This window comes from Hippopotamus amphibius, chromosome 10, assembly GCF_030028045.1.
Source record: "Hippopotamus amphibius kiboko isolate mHipAmp2 chromosome 10, mHipAmp2.hap2, whole genome shotgun sequence".
NCBI lineage: Eukaryota > Metazoa > Chordata > Mammalia > Artiodactyla > Hippopotamidae > Hippopotamus > Hippopotamus amphibius.
In genome coordinates, this window is record NC_080195.1 from 104,561,482 (window position 1) to 104,575,388 (window position 13,907).

The 13,907-nt window shown below is 37.5% G+C and overlaps 1 protein-coding gene across 2 annotated transcripts in view; it reads right to left on the reverse strand.

Annotated features, from left to right (window-relative positions):
* SCAF4 (SR-related CTD associated factor 4) overlaps positions 1-13,907 on the reverse strand; it is a 56,982-nt gene that overhangs the window by 5,361 nt on the left and 37,714 nt on the right. The window contains exons 15-19 of one of the 2 annotated variants that reach the window (XM_057696179.1): positions 13,418-13,574; positions 11,858-12,015; positions 10,222-10,387; positions 10,046-10,132; positions 9,696-9,821 (exon numbers count right to left, since the gene is read on the reverse strand). In XM_057696179.1, the coding sequence (XP_057552162.1) occupies positions 9,696-9,821; positions 10,046-10,132; positions 10,222-10,387; positions 11,858-12,015; positions 13,418-13,574 (694 nt within the window). Of the gene's footprint in view, positions 1-9,695; positions 9,888-10,045; positions 10,133-10,221; positions 10,388-11,857; positions 12,016-13,417; positions 13,575-13,907 lie in introns of both variants that reach the window. The other variant, XM_057696178.1, reaches the window with a different exon arrangement.

Genomic DNA, 13,907 nt, shown 5'->3' on the forward strand with positions numbered 1-13,907 from the left:
CAGAAGACAAGAGTCATGGTGTTAACTTATCCAGAACATGGATGAAACAAAAAAGGGAAGAGTTCTGACCTGGGGAAACATACTAGATAGAAGACTCCAAATTTTCTAATACAGCAAGATTTTAAGGCAGACCAAAAAAGTGACAGCCCCAAAGTCTGTATTTAAATTTAGGAAGTGGAGGAAATACACTGGAGTTTAAATAACCAAGGCTATTTCCTATGATGAGTCAAAAAAATGACTGTTTCACAATTAAAAAATAAAAATCAATATCAAAGGAGAGGTGCCATTGCTTTCTATAGCAAAGATGCTGGTAATTATGGGAAATAAAGAACAGGTATGTTAAAAGGCTAAGGGGTGGTGCAGGGCGGGAAGGCTGATATCATGGTTGGAGACCAGTGTGGACCTTGAAACCTCAGAATATAAATAAGGCTTGACTTATCTACTATGGGAGTGACCAACTGAATGTGTTAGTTGGACACTTTCATGGAGGATGTAAATTTAAGCTGGATCTTTCAAAAAGAAAACAAGGATTTGCTCTGTGGAAAAGGAAAGGGAGGAGAGCAGGAGGAAGGGCAGAGAGAACATCTGAAAAGGCGAATCAGCAGAAAAGGTGGTTCTTCTAATTCTTCTCCGTCAATCATCTTGTCTTCCATTCTACCACAGCCAATGCCTTTTAGGAAGTCTTGGATCTTCCATTACGAGTAACTTTGTCACTTTCGAATTCTTATTTTCAAGTACCCCCCTCTCTAACCCCCTTTCCCAGAACCATCAATCCCACCAGGGTCATGTCCCCAATGCCCTTCATGTCTTTACTTTCCTCCTTACCTGTCTTAGAGTCCATGATTCTCCCTCACCATGTTGCCTGGAAAAACCTCAATACTGGTTTTAAATGCAACTCTTCTACCTAATCTGCACCTGAACATTGCTGGGCATCACCCCCAACATGCTGACTGGTCTCATTTTATTTGTAACTACAACCACAAATGCTTCCTTAACTCTGGCCAGTAATTCTAACTTCCCTAGCCAATGCACATTCTTATATTTCTCGATATCTATTTCACATGTTCCTGTTTCTCCTTAATCCTCCTCTTAGCTGGTTTGTTTTATGTAACTTCCAGGAGGTAAAATTCACATAGCCTACAATTCACCCACATAAAGGGTATAATTCAATGTTTTTAAATATATTCAGAGTGAAGCAACCATCAAAATAAATTTTCATCACCTCAAAAAGAAACCCTGTATCCATTAACCATCATTCCCCCTTTTCCCCCCAACACCCGGGCAACCATACATTCCATTTTCTGTCACTATGAACTTGCCTATTCTGGACAATTCATGTAAGTAGAATATATGTGACCCTTGGTGACTGGCTTCTTTCACTCAGCATATCTTGTCAAGGCCCATCCACATTGCAGCATGTGTAAGTACTTCATTTCTTTTCATACCAAGTTTTGTTAAATGTAAATACCACGTTTTATTCTAGTTGGTATATCATTTCAAAAATAAAGGCGTTTAGAAAGACTTTTTTTAAAGCCACTGCCTACCACATCTACCGATTTACCTGCACTTGTATCCATATTACTCCTTACGTCTGTGAACACCTGTGTTCCAAAGGCCCCACATTCAAACCTTGAATCCATGCCCTCTCACCTATGTAATAACCATCCAGCAAACATCTTTCTTGCAACAAAAATTTCCCCTCTACTGGGTTTTGTAATAATAAACATGCTAGAATTTTGTCTGTCTTTTAAAAATAAAAACAAAAAAACTGCCCTCACCCTGTATCTCCCTTTGGCTCTCACCCCCATTTTACTGTTCCCCTATATAGCGCATCTCCTCAGAGAGATGTCCAAAATCACTGTATCCATTTATTGATCTCTCATTCTCTCCTGACCCTATATATACTTACATAGCCTTTTGAATCCATCACTGCAATAAAATCACATTTCTCAAGGTCACCCAGAAGCCTTCATTTTGCTAAATCCAGTTGGCAAGCCTCAGCACTCTTCTTTGACCCAACAATGGCATCTGATAGTTGATCTCTTCCTCCTTCCTAGAATTTTCTTTACTGGGCTTCCAGAATACCTCCCTCTACTTTTGCTTCCTAACCCTCTGGCTGCCGCCTTCTTAGTATCCTTTACTGGACGGAACAGAACAGTATAGGGCAGTGGTTAAAAGCACACGTGTTGGAATAAGGGTACCTTGAATTCCAGGTGCCACATGGAGCTGTGACCTAGGGCAGGTTACTCCATCTCTTTATGCCTCTGATTCCCCATCCTCAAAATGTGTCAACCTCAAAGAACTTGTAAGGCTTAAATGATTGATACATACAAACTCCTATCATGCTGTGGTTCTCCGTATCATATTTTCAACTGCTAAATGCTGAAATATTCCTGGGCTCATCCCTCTCACTACATTCCCTCCCTAAGCAATCTCACAGACTCTGGTGGCTGTGAATATTATTTATATTTGCTGATGACACCAGAACGTACATCTTTAGACTTTATTTACACCAGTTGTTTAGCTGACACCTGCACCTGAACCTCAAAGTTAAAACATCCATCATTTTCAGTTGACATTCTCGTCCTAAACCCACTCCTCTTACAGAGTCACCCATCTCAGGAATGGCAATTACACTCTACTAATTGCTCAGGTCAAAAATGTAGTCATTCTTGACTCCTTTCTCTCACATGTGTAAGTAATAATGTCATTCTGAGGGCTGTATTTTCAGAATAAGTTCAGAATCCAAATGCTTGTTACCTCTGCTGTGCCATCCTAGTGCAAGCAGTTAGTGCTCTAATCTCATCTACTCCAATGGCATCCAAACCAGTCTCCCCTTTCTACTCTTACCAACTCCTACAGTTTGCTTTCTACAGAAAAGCCATACATAATCCTTTGAAAAATGGACACCAGATCACAACAGTGTTAAACCTACACAACCCGCTGCACTCCTGCCTGGCCCTTGACAACCAGCTCTGAACTCACCACCTGCTGCTCTTCCTCATGACCACCCTGCTCCAGCCCTAACAACCCACTGTGGTCCCCCCAACAAGCCAAATTTGTTCTCAGTCCAAGCTCTCCTTCTGTTCTAAGTGAGATGTTTTCCCTCTGTACCTACATGGCTCTTTCCTTTATTATTTCTCTCTATATTACCTCCTTAGAAGCCCTCCATGGCCATCCTATTTAAAACAGTACATCTCACATAACAGTCCTACAATCCCATTCTCTACTTTACTCTCTTCACAGGCGTATCTTCATGTGAAATTACTAGTTTACTTATTACTTAAGTCCCCACTAGCATGTAAGTTCCAGGAAGACAGGCCTTGTCTTGTCATTCAGGTATCTCTAGTACCCAGAAGGGTGCCTGGCACACAGTAGGTACTGGAGTAAATACACACTGGACGTATGAATGAATGAACAGTGGTGGCATAAGTGATGACGAAACTCGTCAACAAGATACTTCTCAAGGGGCAAAAGCAGTGGCTACAAAGTCCAGGTCTCTCCCCCAGGGCGATGAGTCTCTTTCATTGTAAACTATGAAGATCTGAGATTTCGAGAAAAGCTGCAATGTTCTTTCACAACCTCCTTTTCTGCTCCAAGTTGCAGTTTCATCTTTTTTGATTCCAAAAGAATGAGTGTCACTGTGGCATTGTGCATGAACCTAACTCAAAATGTGTTCACACAAGGAAAAAGATACACCACCCACTCATCTCTCCCACCAATGCCCTGAGAGCCCCTAGGCATATATATATATATATGTTTGTTTAATCAGTAAAAGTGTTTTTGGTTTTTATTACAAACCTTCAGAAAATTGAAGTAACAGTATAACCCCTACATGTATTTCCTTTGCCTAGATTCACCAATTAATAACACTTGGGGCATAATTATTTTGAAAAGACTCCCACGTGATTCTTACTGTAGGCATTGTGTTGGGAGCTGGGGAGAACGGAAAAATGAGGAGCTAGTTTTCAAAGAATGTGAGAAAGCACGTTTCAGATTGTGTTATACATCACTTTACTAAAAAAAAAAATCATTCTTAGAATGGTATCAAGAGACTGTTGAAAGAAATTTGAGTTTTCAACATACAGTGCAGGTACACTAAGATGTGTATCTGTTTTTAGCATAGGGTACATTATGTTTTGATAAAATCTAATACATGAAAACCATAATTTCAAATGAAGAATCAGAGACCATTATCTCTTTAAAATGACTCCTTGGGTTTTTTTTGCAAAATAATGTACAATAAGGTTTGGTCAATTTCCCTATAGCTCATTTACAGTTGTTTTTTAGAATTTCAGTTTCTATACGAATTGCTATTTTATTGTAACTGGCAAAGTATAACAGCTGTGACTTAGAGTTAAGAGTTATACTATTAGAGTCAAGAAGTTTGGGATATACTGGTAATCCACCAATGAATGAGATCACCCATAGGAAATTTTATTTTCAACATTAGCTGGAAAAAATCTTACCTGAAGTTCTTCACAGCGTTATCTTTGTCTACCAAAATCAATCTAAAGCCCAGAGTTTCTGCCCCTCCCACATTCCTCAGGTCCCAAAAGATGTCAGAGAGATTTAAATTTAGAGACTCTTTAGGCTGGAGTGCTGCAGCCTAGGAGTACAGAGAGAGATGGAGACAATGTGATAGGCGGCTTTCAAGTTTTCGTGCAAGACCTTTCCATGTTTTGTTTGAAGTGCTTCACCTTCTGAGAAAAAATAGTGTATTCATGCATAAATTCAAATCCAAGGTAAATACTTGTGGACTGATCACTGTTAATCATTCATTGAATAATGTTACATACAAAGTTGAAGGCACTATGATGAGTATTTGGGAAACATTTCTAACTATGTAACACTAGTGGAATAATATAATGCAATATTTAGAGTACCAATTCAAATATTTTAAAGCTTTCAAAGAACACTTTTATAGGATAAATGAACATCTGGTAGACCCTTCTAGGTTATAATTTAATATAACCAATATTATAACCAAATCTACAGTAAGAAAAATATTAAAATGCAAACAGTGTTTAAAAATTAGATGTTATTAAAAAATCTGAGAATTTTCTTCAGGTTTCCTTTGGGTGTTATTCACACTAGTAGATTGGTGCTCTAATGTTCTAATTTAAAATGTTAAAAATTACTAATTATAAAATTATAAAAATTCTGGGTAGAAAAATCTAAAGGTAAGTAAAATCACAACTCAAATATCAATTTAAAAGCACCGCTGGCCCTTGAATAACACAGGTTTGAAATGTACGGACCCGCATATACAGATTTTTTTTTTGTACAGTAAATAAATACGTAGTACGTGATCCGTAGTTGGCTGGATCTGCAGATCCGCAGATGTGGGACCGCAGATATGGAAGGCCAACTATAAAGTTATATGTGGATTTTCGACTGCATGGGAGTCAGCGCCCCTAATCACCACATTGTTCAAAAGTCCAATGGAATTACAGAACTTGATAGTCAAATTATTCACTTTCAAGGCAGCCTTAAGGATCAGAGCTATTGCATAAAAGCAAACACACCTGTTTAATTCATAAACCAATTCCGTCTACATAATTCTTGAAGTGTCCAAATTTTGGAACATCAAATGCCTATTGAGGCCAGGCAAGGATGTGTGAAAATCAAGCATGAAGTACATCAAATTACTGTCTAGCAATTCAGCCTGTGACTGCAGTAGGCCACCAATCTCTGACTTTTGCTTTAAATTTTTGGTAACAAATATGATCAAGAAGCAATCTTACCCATACCCAATTTTTACTTATAAATTTTACCATCATCTACAGCAGAGTGACACAACTGGGGAGAATCTCTGTATAATAATATTAATGAGTAAATGTATCTGGCAAGAGAAGAGACTTTAATTTTCCACAATAGGAATGAGTCCAACTTAAGCTTAGTTTTTCCTTGAAAACATATTCTGGATATGCTGGTAACACAACAGAGATATGTAACACAAACAAACATTTTTTTGTGTATTTTTTTTTATTGTTTGGAACACCAAAGTAACCCAAATTTCACATTTACAATGAAATTTTAAATAAAAATATGCTGTACATTGTATTAGATACACGTCATACAAAAAGTCTGGAAAAGTAAACACATACACTTATACAGTGAAGAGAATGTACTGAATTGCTATTATCTTTAATATTCCTTCTCTCCTAAATGGTCAACAACTGTAAACTGTTACCTTTAGTGTTTATGAAATGACCACTGCTCTAGCTAGCTATTTTGGAGTGTGAGGTACTAAGAACAGATTCCTTTTAAAATCAAGTGATAATGAGTTATTATTGCACATCAAACAGTTTTAGGTCTTCAGATTATCAGTTACTAAAATAATCACAATCTCTAAAAGATGGAGGTAGTTCTCTACAAATCTGGTAGCGTGGGCTACCTCAGTCCAATTCCAGAAACAGGTAGTCTTCACTCCCAAACTAACACCCACGCTTAAGTCTGATAATTCAGAAAATTCTTTAAACCAAACCATCCTTAAAGCACCCCCACATTGCCTCCTTCAGAGCCAGGGTCCACAACAGAATTTTGGAAGATCTGTTGAACTTTTTTTTGGCCCCTCAACTTTAAAAATATTATTGCCACATTTTAGAAATTAAGATCCAAGAACTCAGTTAAGTGTCAAGGACACATTTACCTTTCATTGTAAGAATACAGTATTTTTAATAGGAAAAATACAGGTATCATATTGTGCTATTTAAATGGAATGCCACTATGACTAACACATATTTTCTTAGCAAGCCAACTGATGGAACTTTACTATATGTGAACTTATTACCTGGTCTAATATACCATGAAAATATCTGAGGCAACCAAGCCAAGATACATACTTTCCTAAAAAGGTTGCTTCCTCTGCCGGCAATTAGAAAAGTTTAAAATAAATCAGAGCAAATATAATTTTAGAACTTCCAAGCATAAATACTCTTCTCTAGGTATTCTAAATATCGTCTATGATACTCCTTACCTGTAATAAGCACCCAACATTCACTGAGTGCCTACTCTGTGGCAGGACCCATGTCAGTTGTTTATATATGTTAGCCCAACTGAATCATCACAATACCCTGGTGTGACATTTTTATTCCTTTTCTCACAGTTGAAGAAACTGAAGTTTAGTATCACCTTCTAGGCTTAAAGTTTTCTGTATAGTATAACACTGCTTTTTAATATCCTAAGAGAAAACATTAAAGCACCAAGAGAAAACTTGAAAGCATCTTAGTTCTAGTATTCTGTTACTTGGTTGAACATCAACAATATCCAACCTATTTACTACTGATCCTTTAGTGCTACAATACTGCATGTGATTACTATAACCCTTTATCAAACTGGTGGAATTGTGATTAGTCTTTTGGATAAATTCTCCTTTATTTGCATATATATTAAAAAGTCTCATTTCTATAAAAGGTCAAAATTCATGGCATATTCTTTTCATAATTTCTAATTGAAGGAAAATGGAAGGCTGTCTTTCTCGTGATTGGAACTAAACTACTGCATTTACTTAAAAGTGCTTATTTTAAGAAAACAGTTTTCATTTTTATGTTTTGTCATATTTTAACCTTTCCAGATCTGGAACAGCCATCAACTTTTAAATTTTGTTTTAAACGTTATAGACAAAGATCATCACCAGAGGTGAAGTATGAACAGCCCTATAATGAAAACCGTCCATCCATCCACTTACATAACAAACGTTCCTCTCTCATGGAGCTTCCATTCTGGGAGGTGATGAACATCCAAACAGGAGTGTTAGATAATGATAAATGCTAAGAAACTTATTTGTCTAGCAGTGCCTCGGTTACTAAATTATTTTTCATGCTCACCAACTTGATTTGTGTTTAATTTTGTTTCACATGGTGGCTGAGAGTTTAATTATACATTTCAGTATTGATAAGAAATAAATAGGGCAGAATCTTCAAAACCTAAATGTTAAATAAGAGGCAGGTTATTATTCCTACATTTTTTTTTTTTTTTTGGCTGTGTTGTGTAGCTTGCGGGATCTCAGTTCCCCAACCAGGGACTGAACTCGGGCCACGGCAGTGAAAGCCCAGAATCCTAACCACTAGGCAACCAGGGAACTCCCTGGATTATTTATTCTTGAAGGTTATATGAAAGTAGTGGTTATTAAAGTCTTGGAGATGATGAAACCTTTTCACTCATTCAATGAATTTACTAAGCTCAGAAAAAAGTACAAATGCATGCAACTTTGTAAACAGTCTTAGGTGGCCTAATATCCATGGACACCAGAGTAGGAAACTTCATTTTAAAGAGAATTCACAATCAGGGGCTTGTGTGGAGTGGAGGGAAGAGGCTGATCAGAAAATTATACCCAACTTAGAGTCTATGATTCTTGTGTAATCATCTTATTACAAATATTGGGAGGGGGATGGGGGAGGGCGGGCGGAGCATAACAAAACTGAGATCCAAAGACGTTAAGGTTTCCTGGCTCCTAGTCTACTGTTCCTGATTTCCATTAGGGCAAATACCTCTTAAGCAACTTCCCCATTAAACAAATCATTTTCCATCTTTATGATGACTACTGCTACATTACTTGTGACAAATTTTAACTCTAAATCCTCTTCTACCATTACCCAATCTGTGTACTAAAAGAAACAAAAATCAAGTTTATTATCAGCCTAGACTCAGTCTTGGAGAGGGCAGAAGACAGCATTTAAAAACAAATTGATTTTTATTATAAATGTAGTACATGCAACAAAGCAAAAATTTCCAACAGTGCTGAAAGCTGCAGGTGAAAGGTAAAAGTCCTACATCACAAACCAATGTCCCACAGTCCTACAACCCAGAAGTAACCAATGTGCTCTTTCCTTAAAAAATCTAAGATTATGAAAGCAAACGTTTGCACACAAATACCTCTGAAAAGAACAATGAGCTCACAGGACTAGAACATTATAATACTAAGGATGAATTACCTACCCATTAGGAGAATCAAGGGTTAATTATATTTGGTAATACCACTTCAAATACAACAATTTATTACTTAATTGTTATAGAATGGTCACTATAACAAGTATATGACATATTCATTTATAATTCAAGCAAGCAAGGGTAAGGCTTCTTAAAGATGTAAACAATCTAAACCGTACTTTCATGGATCACAGAAGTGGAGTAAAGAATAAAATGGTTGAACTCTTGCAGGAGAAAACTGAGGGGTAAGTGGAAAAGCACTGCCTCAGGCTGTGCAACTGTCACTTAGGTAACAAAGCCACTTTATTGCAATGTATCAAAGATAATTTCTTTGCTAGCCCACAGAGAATGCTACCAAAGTCCAGGGATTTTAAATATATAAAAATTAATCCCAACAGGAAAAAAACCCATGTTGTTGAAGAAATGGCTACCTCTTATAAAGCTGGGATGTCTGGGGTTTTATTAATCATGACCTATGTACCAATTCCTTTTCACAGAAATTAATTTAATCCCTTTTCTATACCAAATTAAGATGTGCAAATCCAAACTTTTATTCAAGACAGACAAACATGATTTCATTTCTGAGGCTGTCTCTTGAGGGTATTCTTGGTAAAGACCAAGTACACATATCTGATTTAAGAGAAAGAGCTTCCTCAAAGGAAAACTGCCTCAGAGAACACTTTACCAAAATTAGCACTGTTTATATAAAAAGCCTAACTTGGGCAGGGGAATGAAAACTAATGATAAAAAGATGAACTTACCAAGAAGTGAAACAGGCTGGGTTACAGGAGGGGTGGGCAGATTCGTGGGTGCAGCAGGTGGCACAGCAGAACCATACATTTTCACACTGTCACCAGACTCGGCGTTTCCTCTAGCCCCAGACACCACTGTTGGAATGGGATTTCCAATAGATAAGTCTTTTGTAGTGTCTTCATTTATACCAGCGATAGTAGCTAAGGAATATAATTACATCAACATGTGAAGCTGAATAATTAATTATCTCCCCGGTCAACATTCTTTTGCCATACTACATATCCTATTACTGGTCCATTCTCCCTCCTACTCCCAACTCCAAGAGGACATAGTGAACACAAAGGAAAAACATGCTTACAGTTTGGGATGCTTATTGGTGGAGTGTGAGGAGGAGGAATGGATACTGGTGGAGTTATAGGAGGTGGGGGTCCAGGAGGAAGAAAACCTAGAATAAGAAAAATAATGTCAACTTAAGTTGTGTCCCTTTATCTCAGGCTCTAAAAGAAGAAGGTTTTCTCAAATCACTCCCTGTACCTGGTGGTAGATGCATTGGGTTGAATCCTGGGCGCAAAAATGGTGGAGGAGGTGGAGGAGGAGGAACACCAGGACCAAAGCCTGGGGGGGGAATTCCCAAAGGAGGCGTGAAAGTGGGTGGCTGGAGAGCACCAACTACAGGAGGTCCTGGCTGATGGGGTGGGACCTAGAAAGAAAGAAAGGAAGGAAAATGAAGCCACATATCTAGCCACCCTCCCACCCACACAGTGTGCAGAGACAAAGAAAATACCTTGTTGAAAAAACAGACAACCCTAAATTGTGCTTATTACGTGAATACATTTACTAGATAACAGGTGGTAATCTGTACCTAGCCCAAAACAATAGAAATCATGTATTTTCTCTCTCTCCTTTTTTTTCTTCTGGCTGTGCCACACAGCGTACAGGATCTTAGTTCCCAGTCCAGGGATGGAAACTGCACCCCCTGCAGTGAAAGCATGGAGTCCACCATTGGACCACCAGGGAAATCCCTGAAATCACATATTTGCTCTCCACTTCATGACAGCAAATTCACACTGTCATAAATATATATTGGTGTTCTGCTAGAATATTAGTATGCTAAAAAATGTCTCATGGTCAGGTCGGTAAGTTTGAGAAATACAACTTTAAGAAAAGCTACCTGGTGATTTGCAAAATGATTAAGATCACAAGTCTAAGGGTCAAACCGCCTGGCCCCCTCTTTAAGTTGTTTTGTGACCCTGAGCAAACTACTTACATTACATTCCCTACACCTCAGTTTCCTCATCTGTAAGACAGAAAAGTGCCAGAGGGAGGGAATACGGGGATATGTGTATAAAAACAGATGATTGAACTTGGTGTATCCCCCCCAAAAATAATAAATAAATAAATAAAATTAAAAAAAAAATAAAAAAAAAGTGCCAAGCTCCCATAATTAGGGGATTAAAGAGTAAATAAATGTTAAGTGCTAGTGCCTGGCACTTAATAAATACCCAACACGTTAGCTATTGTTTAAAAAAAAAAGTATAATCAATCTTAATAGATTAGTCAAGTTTCTTTAAATGAGTGCTGACATACATTGAATCTTATTTAGAACTTGCACTGGAAGGGCTTACCCAAAAGGTCAACTAAAGAGCGCCAATTTAGGAAGTCGTTTTGTAAAATATCACAGCTAAGCATGTATCAAAGCATGCAATTTTCTCCTAACACTGAGAGAAATCAAGAAGCTAGGCAACCCAGTTTTGTGATAGCTCAGATTTATCTGATTCAGTTTTAACGTGAGAAACTGAGGAATGGTACTGAAAGAAAAGAAAAATCTAGTGGATCATACATAAAAATTATCAAGTATTGATAATTTTCAATTTTCACCAAAATGTTACTTACTTAGCTCTTAACATGCAACAGGTAAATCACATCTCAAGTTAAAAAGGTTATGAGGGAAGACATTGAATAATCTGGACAGATGTGATAAGGCAATATGAAATTTATTCTGGTTTTTAAAAGCATTCATAAATAATAGGTCTGACATACCAACATACAAAAATTAATATGCACATCTATGTACTCACGTCTTTGAGTCTAGACGTACATCTACAGTAAGATTTAGAAAGGTTATCTTTCAGACACTTAAAAGTTTAAACAATGCCCCAAATATTCTTACCTGTGGTGGTGGTACTGTTATAGGTGCAGGAACAGGAATAGGAGGGACAGGCACAGGTAAAGGCTTAGGTATGGGTGATACGGGTTCTGTGTGTGAGGTTTCTGCCCCTCCATTTTGAGCAACTTCATTTTCATGCTTCTTGGGAATTCCCTTCCAATCTATGAAATTTAAAGAAATTTAACAAAAGCTTATATTTTCAATTTATAACTTTAAACCTAGAAGTGATTTTTTAAAATGTTGATGATATTAAAATCAGAGAGCATTCTGATTATTAAATACCTATGCTAATCTTATAAATATTAATTATTTAAATTAACGAATAACAAGAGCAAACATGTAAAAAGAATGCTTATTATGTGCCAGGCACAGCTCTAAGCTATGTGTGTGTATACACACACACACACAAACACACACACATACATATTCATATTCATTTGATTCTCATAACTAAGTAGGTCCTATTATTATTACTCCCATTTTATAAGAGATGAAAACAAAGACAAATTACCCAAAGTCACATACCTAGTAGTGGCAGAGATGGGATTCAACCCAGACACATTTGGCTCTAAAGTCTCTGTTCTTAACCACAACAGTATATTCTTTGGAATAAAGATCCTGAGAGGGAGGGAGGAGCAGGATTCATTTTACCCTGGACCAGAGCCTCCCAGAATGCCTGGCACACAGAAGGCCCTCAAGACCTGTTTGCCTGAACGGAAATCTAGCTCTAGCCTTAAGCGAAGGTATCAAGCACCATGTAGGGAGGAGGTGATGTATGGGGAAAGTCCAGCATTGTTTCACTGCCTTTTGGCTTCTCAAGTCATCACTCCTGATTGACGTTTTTTAATGTTTTAAATATTTACTTTATTTTGCCATGCCATCCTGCTATCTTATCAATCTTCAGGACATGCCCCCAACAAGCTACTATTTTTCCCAATGCAATTCCACTATCAACCTGGCATTTTTAATATTCAGGCTATAAATAACTGGACCTACTCATCTTACATGTTTACTTTTGACGGCTTCTCTGGACATTTAAACATTTTCAAAGAAATAATTATGAATCAGTGGATTTTACTAACAATGTTCAGTTTAAGACTCATTTGATCTGTTAGGTTTTTACAGTGAAAAATTCTACTTAAGATCCACTTAATACTGTAATTAATAATTAACCCCACAGGAAAGCAGGGAGGGTTGGGGGGGGGAATGAATTGGGAGACTGGGATACCAAATTGTACACTCTAAATATATGCAGTTTATTGTATGTTAACTGTATCTCAATAAAAGTTCTTAAAAAATAATAATAACAATAATTAACCCCACAATAAGTAATTATTTGTGTCTGCATCTCTCCCACTAAATGTAAGTTGCTTAAGGGCAAGGACCACATCTGTCTTATTCACCACCGTTTCCCTCATTTTATTACAATGGAGGGACTGGCACCCACATAGTGGATATTTGAAAAATCTCAAAAATCAGTTCCTAAGGCAAAGAATAAGCATTTGTCATCGCACTACCAAGGAAACAGATGAATTTCTAAAAAAAAATTAAATACTGCTTTACCTGGATTGAGTGTATCACTGTCCAACATTCCTCCTTCACAAAAACTCTCCAGTTCTTCAGGCTTGACTTTGTCCCATGGAATATAAGTAACACCAAGTTCTACATCCCAATACTGCTTATAATCTGCCTTTATTCCTTTGTTTAAGGCCCAGGCAATCTATTTCACCATTTGTTAAAATATAAAAAGGAAGGAAGAGAGAAGAATGTCATAAATTGAGAGTTAACTGTTCCCCCAGATTCTTACCACTCAGAGTTGGTCAGCAAGGGAGCAATCTGGCCTGGCCATCCTTAGATCTCACTCAAGACTTTATTTGGCGCTAGGAAACTGGTTACCCTTTCATCCCACTTTGTCCTAGGACAGAAATCTGACTGGCAATCACTTCCTTACTCACTCTCCCAACCACCCACCACACCCCAACCTAGGCAGTATAAAACTTAAGAGAAAAGGAAAAAGTTTATCTGGGACAGGTTTATCCCCATACAACTCAAC